A 13,532-nucleotide genomic window follows, 5' to 3' on the forward strand; every position below is an offset into this window, starting at 1 on the left:
ACTACTTATGATCATTTAATAACTCACAACAAAATAATCAAGCAGTTATTCTTTAGGGATATTTAAGATTTAAGGGTAAGGCAGGCACATGATAGTTCTGTTGTATCTCGTGAGATAACGTTGGACCATCTTATCGGAGCTGCAGAGTAATTATCCGATCAAGAATCGAAGATACCGCAAGATATTCCCACCTTTTGATGTTACTTTGTTAAGTTCTAAATTCCAAGTATTGGGTTTTGTTTAATAATTGAATTATGTCCTATTTCCGAATAACTCAACGATATTTAAAAAATTACAAAATTCTCCACTTGAATTTTGTGTACAATTAGTTATTTTTTGTTCGTTTTAACTTTTACTACATATCATTTTTACACAACACATATATATATATATGTCAAAATTCATTACAATTTAAATTATTTATACAAAATCAGTTCCATAACTCACCTTTAAAAATTATGGTTTGTACTTTCAAGTATGAATAATTATTATTCTGTTATAGTTTGAAACCATTAATCGTTAGTCTACTGAAATAAAAACTGAAAATAAAACATTTAGATAATTAAAATCACAGCAGAGAATCACTTGACAAAATATGTTTCATTGTGCTTGCCCCAGCTCGTAGCGCTCCTCCTTAGGGGGGGCTTATAGCGTTAAAAACTGCGGTCTTGAACATCGATGTTCATGGACTGTTTATGAAACTTGAAATTATTGTATTAAATAACATGGTAAAGATAAAGTTTGCAATATGTTTGTTACTAAAGTAGTAATAAAATTGTTATCTTACGCAATATCAAGTATTTTATGTCAATAATCACTAACCACAACTTATCAATAATTTGTTCTTAAAAGTAAATTTATCAATACAAATATATTCACATGTAGTTACAACAAGTAAAAAAAGTAAAATACAATTATATGTATATACAATTATTTTAAATATAGTAAAATAACGTTAGTCGTATACAGATTTAATTGTACATAATTATTCCAACTGGTTTTTTACAACTGTGGTCTTCTGTTCACTAACAAGTTCTAAACACTCACTTTCTCCAATTTTTGTTGTATCTTCACCATTCAACAGTTTCAAAATAGTTTGAAGAGGCTTGCCCTTTGTTTCGGGCAACATTTTAAAATTAAAAATTGACAAGATAGCACAGAATACTGCATAGAGAAGAAAACAGCCGTGGATTCCAAATAGGCTTGTTAGAAAAGGAAAAGTTTTAACAGTTGCAAAGGATAAGGAAGTTCCTAACAAATGGATTTTTGATGTTGCGAATCCTCGAATATCCGGAGGAAAAATTTCGGACATAACAACAAAAGGAACGGGTCCAACTCCTACTGAGTAAAATATAACATTTGTCGACATACAAACAATTGGAATCCACTTGAGCAGAGGGTTCCAAGAATCATCATAGAAGTATAAATAAGTGCTCAAAGTAGACAGTGATATGGACATTGCACAATATGAAGTTATAAGCAAAAATCTCCTTCCAGCCCGATCGACTACGAAGGAAGACATGAGTGCTGAGGATAACTGTAGAATTCCAACGACAATCATTGAACTGTGTGCTGACAGTGATGACCCTGATTCTTGGAATATTTTCACAGTATACGTCAAAATGGCTAAGATTCCACTAAACTGTTGACCAATAACAAATGTAATACTTAAAATAACTGCCTTTTTAACTCCTTTTGACCTGAACAAGTCTCTGAATGATGGTTTTGCCGTAAACTTTTCTGGTCTTATCTTAAGATCTTCAATTTCTTTCAACGTCTGCTGGATATGCCCACCTCGAAACCACAGAAGAGATCTTTCAGCTTCTTTCCTCTTACCGTGATTCCACAAATAACTTGGACTATCAGGAAGACATGAAAACAGCATCAAGAAAACTATAGGTATACACAAACATATAGCGGCGAGTCCATGGTAAGACGTAAGCGAACCTATAACGTACGAGAAAACACACCCAGAATTCACACATATCATCAGGAAAGAACCGAGAGAACCTCTGATTTTGTCATCTGCCATTTCTGCGACGTATATGGGAATGTTGATAATAACTCCACTGCAGCCTATTCCAACGATGAACCTTGCTGCGAGCAGCCACCAAACGTTCCGTGCGGTCAAAATTACGATCCAGCTAACTATGAAAGGAATTGCGTCAAGGAGAGCAGTATACTTGCGCCCCAGTCGGTCGGAGGCAATACCCCAAAAGAAGGTTCCACAAAAGGCTCCGATGAAGTTGATCGAGCCCACCCATGAGATGAATTCCGTAGATATGGGCTCTGTGCCGACTGGAGGATTGTCAGAGGAAAGGAGTGGCTGCATAGGAGACGTCCAGCCGAGCATCGTCCCGATTGAAAATGCGGACAGATTGGCTGCAACAGAAACAGTTCAGTCTCAGGCTTATGGATCTAAACTAAATTATTGAGCTATCAAAATTAAAAATACTACTTTGGAGCCGATATCTATATTGCTTATGAATTTTTATTTATTATTAAATACGAGTATGAATTTTAGAAGAAGCGAAATGTGAAAACCTGAAAGCATAAGCTAAAGCTTACACAAAAAATATTTGACGATGAACTCGCCCAAGGTAATAAAAAACAAGTTGACCGTCAAAGAGTATAAATCAGACATCTAGGTGTTGGTTCTACATAAATTGAATAGCACCGAAAACCATTATGGTGGTACATAATTTAAGATTTGTTATTTTTGTCCGTGTAATTAAAACAGTTGCACAACCAAGTCAACAGCAGTATGAGTTTACACAGAAATAATGCTTTTAGTTTTAAGAATTCTATTAATACAAAACTTTTGTTTCTCAGAAGAAATCTACTTGGTTAGAATTATACTTAGCCTAGCATAATATAAGAGTATCTTTGAATATAGACCTTCCAAGTTGTTTTTGGTATGCATTTTATCTAATACTAAATAATTATTTCATAGAAAAGATGTTTTTATTTTCGACAAAAGTTTTTATATTCAAAGTATCAGTTAAAGTGTTTTTTGAAATGTTACATGCAAAACATACATACTATCCTAGTAACTTTTATAGTTTCTAGATCCAAAAATATTTTTGATTTGTGAGTTATTTAGTATCTAATTGTGTGATTTAGAAATCAGTACCATGCGTTTCTTCAGTAAGAGAAACAGTTCTGGTTTTGGTTTCTTGGCGCACCGAGATTCAATTTGAGAATCATTAAAGTTCAAAGAGGTGTTAAATGTGAACTGTGAGACTGTCGTTAGTGACTCAGAGCATCGGCTCAGAATAAATGAAGCTCTTTTGAATGAACCCTTCACCTCTTTGCTCGTTAAAGGCAACAGCCCGACACGACATTAACACCCCTACCACCATTCAGTCACAAAGCTCGGTATATTGGTAAAAATGAGTCATAAAGGACACTAAAGCAACGGGTTACATAATTATTTCTGCTTTTGATTCACAAAACCTTTGCTCACAGAAGCGAATAAAATGTGTTTTAATTTTTATACTCATTTTTCAATTCAGAAGAACTTAATATTAACGATTTTATAAAGAAGTTTAAATTGCACTGCTATCAATAATACGTAAAACTATAGGAACAAAAATGAATGAAAAGGAGAAAATGCAATATTTTTGTTCCGTAAAACATTTTCAAATGTACTCCGCACTATATAATTGTAAGGAAAGATTTTGCACTTTCACTGGGAATGTTTATAAGCTAAAATCCAAACAGAATTCAAATTGCGTTGTGATTTCTGGAACAAAATGACTTCTGATAGTGGATGATGTGCCATTGCTTGCATTCTAGGAATAAGCGCTTACAGCTGTTTAATTGTTTATTTATTTATTTCCACGGCAATCGCTACTTTTACAATACCATTACATAGTAAAATAACATAACAATATAGAATAAGAGGGCAACAAGCGAATACAACAACTGATACAATTGGATAACAATAACTTAATAACGATTAAATCAATAGATAACAATAATTCAATAACAACAACAGGTAACCATTTGACAATATAACAAGAAAAGTTTGGAGATTTAAGATGCACAGAGAGTCAAGCAAAACAGGGTTGATTAAACAAGATCAACAAGAACAGGTACATGAAATAATCAATAAACTATAAATACAACAACAATATCGAACAATTTAAATGCAAAGACTATAATATATAACAAAGTACTACTAAAAAAAGGCGAGTAAAAACAGAAAAAAGGTATAGTTGAAACAGAATTATAGAGTGCCATACACTAATTTGATGATTTCTTCTCGAAATCTAGCGGGGCTGGTGGCGAAGAAGTCAACAAGATGTCCCATCTCATTTCCGCTGCGTAGAAGTCGAGGTATCGTACTCTGTTGTTGGTAGGTCGTTGAATAGTACAGTCTTGCAAAGGTGTCTCGCAGTCTCGTATGCCCAGGAACATGGAAGTAGATTTTGTCGAGTAGTTGCGGGCAATCAATGCTTCCGATGATGATCTTGTGGAGAAAGATAAGATCATGTATCTTTCTACGAGCCTCAAGAGGAGCAAGGCCATGCTGTAGTTGATAACCAGCAATTGGAACATTCATGTAGTGGTGGCCATCTCTGAACCCAGCTGTTCTGACAAGACGATGCTGAACTCTTTCAAGTTGTGTTTTGAGTCCTTCTTGGGAAGGTGACCAGATGGAAGAGTTGTATTCCAGGAGAGGACGAACAAGTGCTTTGTAGAGGATTGTATACTCCTGATCTAAGATTGCACAAAATAGCAATCAAGGTAACACATGATCTTTTAGAACCTTCACCCCCATGGCAGCTCCCGGCTTTTGGAAGTACGCAGAACGTAGCGTCTTACAAACATGACAAACAAAACAAACTTAAAAACATAATTTCTATCTGATGAAAATAACAGCTAAGATTGAGTTCTACATGCACAGAAGATCATATATTCAATGGATGAGAAGCCACATATGAAATCCTGCCTGCAGTATAGGTAGAGTAGAGAATAATACTTTAAAAGTTATGAATTTAATACTTTGACCATTTCTGAAATATAACAAAACAAATAAAGCTTTTCATATTTTCCATTTCATTTTTATGAAAAAAACAATCCTGATACTATATACTAGTGATAACTTTTTTATTATAGCTGTGTATCGATTAACCGATCGTATTGATCTGATATGATCTCATAAATTACGTTAAACAAGACAGTCTGCGAACAGCGTGATATCTGTAGAACTTTTTAAACAGTAAACTGATGAAGAGTATCGAAGATTGCAACTGAGCGTAGCAAAGAATACGTAGCCTACGTACGTACGTCGGACACAGTCGGACGGACTGCCCTGTAACATGTGCATAAAAAACACGTGTGCATGTCTCTGAGACCTTCCCTGGCCTAAGAGGAACATAGAAAACAAATTTGTTTCAAGTATTTAGGTCTTTTATCCTATGTAATTGAATAGACGGGCAGACAGATGGAGAGATAACGACGTTATTTTAAGTAGGTTCTGTCGAATCCTTAGTTAACAGTAGGTTTCACATATAGCTGAAGTAACTCTACCTAACTCATGTAGGTCGCTGTCAGAAGGAAGGTCGTTCACTTTATTTTTACCTCACTGCACAATACTGTGAGACGTTCACCACAACAAAAACTTGACAAGCTGCGCCTGAGCGTGTACCAGTCCTATAGCACTCCTCATAAAACTAAACGGTCTACCATACTCTATTCTAACTATGTGATTTCTACGTCTTTTGTACCATTTTGTTTTCTAAAAGACATCCTCTTTTTCGCTCAAACGTCAATACATTCAACTGTGGAATACAATTTTCGCTGTTCAATTGAATGATACAACTAAAGAAAATTGCTTAAACTTGGTAGGTTAACATGATATTTAGACCAGATCTAATTAATTTGTAATTCAATACTAAACAGATTCAGGTATTTTACGTTTAGTACTAATAAAAACATTCATTCATTTTCTTATTATCTGGTACTAGCTAAATATAAAAAACTGTTTCTCTTTCCAAACGAACATAAATCTTTATTTAAAATTACCTAAACGCTAAAGGGAAGTCACGTTCTATGTGCAACATAAAATGGTTTTAATCAAACATAAATACTTTTATAAATTGAGATATAGTCAGTAATTAATTTGTTTACTTATGGTAGGATATTTCAATATATTTACATATATTCTAGTTACCATTTTAAACCCGCAAGAAACAAAATGGATATTTTTCCTAATTTTAAAAATATTTCATACTTCTAAAATTTTTTATGTTATCAAAACTCTTAAAAGAGTGGAAACTATAATATGGGATTTCGTGTGGCTAATTATTGACCCACTGTGATGATCTCACTATTACGAGTACATTAGTAAATCTTAAGAATATTTAAATTGGCACCACTCAAAAGAGATACTTCACAGTGAGCACATATACATTTTAAACACGTAGGCTTAGTTATAAGCTGTTTGGTAATGCAAACTGTATCATAAAAGACAGTATCGTATTTTGTGTGCTCCATTTTCACATAAGTTAATCAGTTGTAAGTGTTTAACGTAATTTTAGAAGAACATTTAATGGAATATTCCCAGAAATTACTTCATTTACAAGACTTCATTAAAATAAAAGACAAATGAATGCATTTGTAATAAGAATTAACTGGTAGGTCGTCAGCAACAGCAGGAGCGATGCAGTTGTAGAGTAAGACAAAGTTTTGGCACATAGTCCTTAGAAATCAACCATAATGTGTAGCATAGAACTTAAACATATACATATAAAACTGAAGCCTTATAAACTTCAAATTGTTCAAGTACCAAATCCAAACAACAATATTGTAAGACTTTTTCGTGAGACTATGCATGTCTTGAATGAAAAATGAAACCTTTATCAAATGGTTGGTGCTTGGCGATGGAGCTACGTTTCACTTGTCTGGTAAAGTAAACAGACATGTTGCCAGAATTTGGGACTCCGTGAACACATGCGTACATCCTACATGTACCTGATTAATCAAAAGTTAATGTTTTATGATATTATATACAGCACAGCGTATGGCTTCGTTTTCTTTGCACAACAAACAATAGGAGGAATAACTTTTTTGGACGTGTTAAGGGAATGGCTTATTCCATAGTCAGAACGAGATTTCCCCGAATTTTATAATGTAAATTTACAGTGCACGTCTACATTTACACCGTGTTTTAGGGCTAAGCGTGGACACGTCTCCCAGACAAATTGATTCGCCGATCTGTCTACGCAATATTGAACTGGCTATCTTGATCCTCTGATATTATCCCTGTAATGTTTTCTTGTGGAGATTTGTCAAGGATGAAAAAGTGTAAAACAAATCTTGCCTTATCTCCAGCAACAGATTACAACAGCTAATGAATCGATCGACAAAAACACTAGCAACGACTCGATTACAGACTTGATATTTGTCGATTAAAAAGTGGTTCCCACATTGAACAAACAAAGAGTATCATGAGATGAACGGATATTGAAAAGTATTTGAGTTATTTGTTGATTTTAGACATTATTATTGTTTGTATGATGATAAATAAAACTTAAATTAGGTACACTAAAAATTGTTAATATCATGTGTAATATTCATTAACTATATGAAGGTTTAGAGAGGTACCTCTCTCATATAAAAGATGTTGAAGTATTAGCTTAACAATGTGTTGTCATATTCTACTTAGGCAAGTTAAAGCAACAAGTGGGAATGTAAGGAATGTTCCCTGTTGTAGAAAATAAGTTGTGAGGTGAGTGGAATGTAGCACATCTCGCCATTCCAGCCCTCAGCTCGTCTCAAAGGCGTAAACAAGCTTTTCTTCTCTGCACAAAGGCATACTTCTAGAAGCTTGGTCAACTTCTAGGCGTCCTTCTAACGTTATTATAAATCTGAAGTATGAAACATGGTAGCCTTCAAATAGCTGTTAGTATAGTACTTAAAAGTAATTAGAAAATAATATAATTTTACACCATTCAATATTATTTTTTGTTGGTGTTGAATCATTCCAGAAATACTTTTAAACCAAAATGTACTATTAGAGTAAATATACTAGGAGTCACCCTAGCCTCGCTCGTAATTTTTAAAATCGGAACCCGAGACTTCGTGTTAAATACTTATGATATGATATTACGATATTTTTTTATCGAAAATAGGCATATTTTATGTACATATTATTACAATTTTCATAGTTTAGGGGAAAAGAGCTTAAGAAAAATTTCACAATATTTCCGACGTTATAGTTGTATTTATTTACCTTTTTGTTATGATTAAGAAAATTATAAATAAACGTGCAGTTCCCGATAACCGACTTCTGTAAAAAAGTGTCCACCTCCATCCATTGTTATCTACTACCAGCGTGTGTGATGTATGCCGTAATTGAGTTCACCTGACCAAGAAAACATAATAAGAAGGTACTCCTGTTTCATAAAGGATATACTTCAGGACTTCCATCCGTTCTAACACTATTTCAACCCAAATGAGTCTACGATGAAAAAGTATACGATTATATAGTTAAATATATATTACCTTTAAGATAGAGAACTAATACACTAATTAGGGCATCTTGTACTAATTAGAGGGGGGGGGTCTTGTACTATCTTAGAAATGGTGTGACTTTTTGGATTACATGAGTTAAAAACCAAAAATACATAACACATTATGTTTTATACACTTAATTTCTTGGTAATATAACATTATTTTTTATGTTTTGACTTCTTATTTTTATGAGTATAAATATTTCACGTTGAAGATTATTACTCAACATGAAATATTTCAATGATTATTACACAAACTTCAGCTGAGATAGGATTTCCATTTGAATAGGATTGAAGGATAAATACCAAGTAAATAGAACTTTGCTTATTCCTTTAGGGTAAGAAAGGCGTATGAGAAAGTACAGAGTTACTGTAGCAGGCCAGGCAATATCCGCGTTGGTAGTTTACAATGAATTAGGAGACATTATAGTGACTTATGTTCCACCTTACTTATGCTCAGTGCACAGCTTGTAATGGCACAGCATTTTTAGTGTGTCCTGTGATCGTACATTTGATAGATACAAAGTTTACTGTCTTAAGTGTAATTAATAAATGTATTCTGTAATCGAATGAAAATGTTCTATTTGCGAAATCTCTTCCTATATTTATTATATATTTTTAAATACCAAAACAAACCATTTCGCAGAGTTTGGTTTATATTTTAATGGCAATTTTGGTTTGCATATACATTTATTTTCTGGTACTACATTCAAAGGAACTACATTCTGAAGTCATGGCCTGGAAACCTACCAGGTGATACTGGATATACGTTGATGAGGAAAAAGTCAGCTGGAAATTCAAATAGTGTGTTTCCAGGAAGAAGGGGCTCCCGATTCTATAGTGCACAAATTGGATATTATAATTATCTTCGAAATTATGGAAGCTTTATTTTATAATAATTAGGTAAATATTATTTAGTAATTTTTACCTTGTAAATAATATAAAAGTAACTTACAATCGAATTTGTTTCTCTCTCAAAATTAAATTTTACTTATTGAAATTTAACACAGAATCGTCAACATGTTCATAAGTTATTAATGTACAGGTATGATTAATATATGATAGGATATATTTCATTCTGTATATCTCTGTCATTTAGTCTAAATCTAAATCCAAATGAAAATGCAAAAAAAAGGAAGCCTTTGCTTTTTTATAAGATGCTGTTTAAAATTAAACACATAAAATAAAATGTTTATGTACCAAATAATTAAAAGGGCTTTATTTGAATAAACGTTATGATAAGTTTCTTGTTAGTATTAATTCAGTAAAAAAGCTTAAAATCCCCATCATTAAACTTAATGTTGATCACATCGAAATTATAGCTTATAGTTATTTCGTCATCGAGAAATTGTGTGAACAGACAGACAAACAGAAATAAATTTTTACTAGCCTCTCGAGTGATAGAATTTGCTAAATCTCAGCCAATTTACCCATAAAATGGCTTTGGTAAAATTGAGATTCTAGTTTTATCTTCCTGAGCCTTTTTAAACTCTACTAAAATATACCCACACCTCAACACATAGAAGTACAAAGGGGAGTAAGATCATCCTCAAATATAATTTGAAAAACTGGCTGTTGCTGTATACTGAAATTTGTATCTGTAGTACGTTGAAATGTATTTGGAAACTTTGTAGATGTAATTTTAAAACAAATTTCCACAAATTTATATTTATTTATTTTCCTTCAGTATTATGTAGATTAACAAAGGATTGTCTACTAAAATGTTATACATTTTTAAATTAACACTTCAAAAAATTAATAATTTGTTTATTTGATTAACTCATATCATAACTATTAAAGATTGTTTTTTCCGTTGTTATTTAAAATGGTTATTATATAAATTTGTAACTGCTTAATATTTTGCTTCGTGTTGATGACAGTTTAACGTGATGGTTGGATTTCATAATGCTAGTTCTATATGATGTCTGTGTACTCATAATGGATTCAAAGAAAGTTAATATGCTATTTTCCTAACATGCATCAGTTACAGATAAACTAGAGTATAATACATCTGTTCAGTTACGTTGAGACAGAATATTCCCACGAGCCACGCCTACTCACTCCCACATGGAGTAGAAATGTTGAATCTTATCAAACCAGTTTATCGTAAATAACCGGTTTCTATTTTAATTGAGGAATCAATAACACAAAAATATGCACTTTAAGTAATTAAAATCCTTGCTGCTTTCCTCAAAAGAAAGCTAAAACAGAATTTTGTTTAGAATTTTCAAAACTTTTTGATCCTACATAAATAGAGGCCAAATTTAAATTGCATGTACTTCCGTCTAAAGAACTTCTAAGATATTTGAAGTACCATATCATGATTATGAAATAAATCCGGTGTTGCAATAACGATTAATTAGGATAAATAAAGTAAAAAAATTATATAGTACGCCTTAAATGATAGTAAAACGAGAATGTACAATTTTTATGTTTCATATCTTGACCCTCAGGTCAAATCTATTTTTTTACGGAGGACAGCGTTAGACTGATCTATCGCTTACAAAGTTTTAGTGTTTTATTTTTATATAAATATCTCTCCAAAAGAGAATGTGTATCCTCTTTAAATGTTTCTTAGCATATAAATAGATAGAAATACTCTGTAATTAAATGTTTTCTGTAAAAATCTATTACAATGGTTGTGTCACAATATACCATTTAATCCGCAGTACGGAAATAACTATATAAAACCATATTTTAAAAGCGTGTCCATAAAATATTTACTTGTAAATCAAATATATCTGTTCCACCTTTACTTGTATCTCAGAAAACAGACTCTTTAGATAAAACCATACAAATACTCTGTAGACAAAGTAAAAGTCCTTTCAGTAAGAAATATTTTAAATTACATATAATAATAAATATACAATAAAAAAGTGAAAAGTGTCAGTGATTAAGTTATTGCATGTTCTTAATATAGATTCGTTTAGTATAAGTGTTAGTTGTGAATGAAGTTGGAGGTACGGTACCGTAATAGGTGGAAGAAAAAAGTTAAATCATCACAAAACAAAGTGGATAAGACATCTACACTCCAACATATATGAAGAAAATATTTATCGTAAAGTTGCAAATAAAATGTTTAAGGATATACCCTAAAAAAACACATTTTACAAAATCGCTCGTCTAACAATTTTTGATTTATTTGATATAAACACACCATTCTTGTCAACAGTTATATTAAACTGAATGAATAAGTACTACAGGACAATACACATTATGTATACAATAAAGGAAAATAAAATAATCTCAAACATAAAACTTTGTAATAGATTAGTAACATTGTTTAAACTAAACAATCAACAAACTGTGTTATACGAGTATGTTAATTATTAAGACACCAAAAGAAAATTAATAAAAATTTATCATTTTTGAACTTTAAGAAATTTGTTTACTTTATTTGTTTCACTTACCCAGTATTGCTGCCACGTACTGTCTGATCTTGGCGGTTCGCCGGCATGCTAACGTCTTGGAATCATCGTCGGCCATTATGACTGTCAGCACTCGGTGACCGGCACGCCAACACTAATGACAGTGGCCAGCAGCCGTCACGGTACACCAGGCGGCTGCCCTTCTCTCCCCCCCCTCCATCACTAAGTGATAAGACAGGTTACGGCTATTGGTGATAGTACTCAAACGCGTTTGTTTTATTTAAATGATCCTGTCTTAGCACCTCTATTTTAATGCGAATGCTAGGTTTAGCTTTCACCTTACTTCACCCAATAGACTTGACTCTATTGGAGTCCACGTCCGTAAAAAGAGATCAACCAAGAGTGGAACAGTTTAGAACCTCGTCAATTACTACTCAGCACTTGCCATGATTTGAGTTGGCTCGGCAACACGATGCAATCTTAGTTTGGTTGATTGCGTTTATTCCCACCATTTACATACAAAGTTCCAAAAATATATAAAAATAATTCCCACAAGGGCATCAGCCGTGTGTGGGGGGAACGAGTTCATCAGTATGCACTAAACTAATTACACTTAAAACTCTAAAATTAAAGAGGGAAATGAAAACAAAACCTTAATGAACAATTTAAATAATAAGACAAAAATTAACCTCTAAATGGAAAGATACAAGGCTACAGAATGGAATACCTTTATACATGGTTTTTAGTAAAGAAATAACAAATCTGATATTAAAAAGGTGTATAAGAGTATGTAAAAAATTTAATTTGGTAAATTAAAAAGGTATTGTAAATAAAAGACATAACAAAAATTATATTTTTGATTATCATATGGCATACATAAAACACTGCAACCAAACAGACTATAGTATATAGTTGTGTAAAATGAACAAAGAGTGGATATATCCAATTCACAAATGCATATCTTAAACAGAGCACACATTCTATAAAAACACAAAAAACACACACGCCACACACGCTCACGTACACATTCACGCACCACACGCATTCATTGGCTTGCATTCCAAAGATTACACAACCTTACTAAACACTCGGATTAACATCGAATGTATTACAAACACATATAACAAAATTCAATAAATCAAGAGTACAGCACACCTAGGTGTAGATTTAGGAAAAATGCTGACGAAACCCATCCCACCCACTAACCATTTATTGATTGATTTTTTATGTAATAATAGTGAAAGGTTATGGGTTGTTTTATAAAATTTGGTAATTTGGAGAACATTGTATTAACAATATTATGAGATAATGTTAAATTAAGAATTTTAACAATTCTAGAAAAAATAATTGTGTTACTAAGTAAAAAAAAATTTAAAATGGCTGTGATTACTGTGAGTTAAAATAGTAAAAATTAAAAAAAAAAAAATTAAATAGTTTCTAGACGTTAAAAACTTTAAATTCTTCAAGCAATAAATTGGTTAGGTAAGTACGACTTCACTTCAAAACTACTTTCATACAAGTTTTTGAATGATTTCTAAAGGAGCAGCGTTATTTTTAAAAGAGCCACCCCATTCTAAATTACCATACTAAAGTGTTAATTGTGCATAACCATAATAAATGTTTTTTTTAGTAGATCTGTGGT

The 13,532-nt window shown here is 32.4% G+C and overlaps 1 protein-coding gene across 1 annotated transcript; it reads right to left on the reverse strand.

Moving 5' to 3' along the window:
• Nucleotides 1-735: 735 nt before the first annotated feature.
• On the reverse strand, nt 736-12,031 carry LOC124356873 (facilitated trehalose transporter Tret1-like). Its single transcript, XM_046808145.1, has 2 exons — nt 11,933-12,031; nt 736-2,382 (listed from the first exon to the last, which is right to left on the reverse strand). The coding sequence occupies exons 1-2, from the start codon at nt 12,006-12,008 to the stop codon at nt 986-988; spliced, it is 1,473 nt and encodes a 490-aa protein (XP_046664101.1). The 5' UTR covers nt 12,009-12,031; the 3' UTR covers nt 736-985.
• Between the last annotated feature and the right edge of the window lie 1,501 nt (nt 12,032-13,532).

This window comes from Homalodisca vitripennis, chromosome 3, assembly GCF_021130785.1.
Source record: "Homalodisca vitripennis isolate AUS2020 chromosome 3, UT_GWSS_2.1, whole genome shotgun sequence".
In the NCBI taxonomy this organism is placed as follows: Eukaryota; Metazoa; Arthropoda; class Insecta; order Hemiptera; family Cicadellidae; genus Homalodisca; species Homalodisca vitripennis.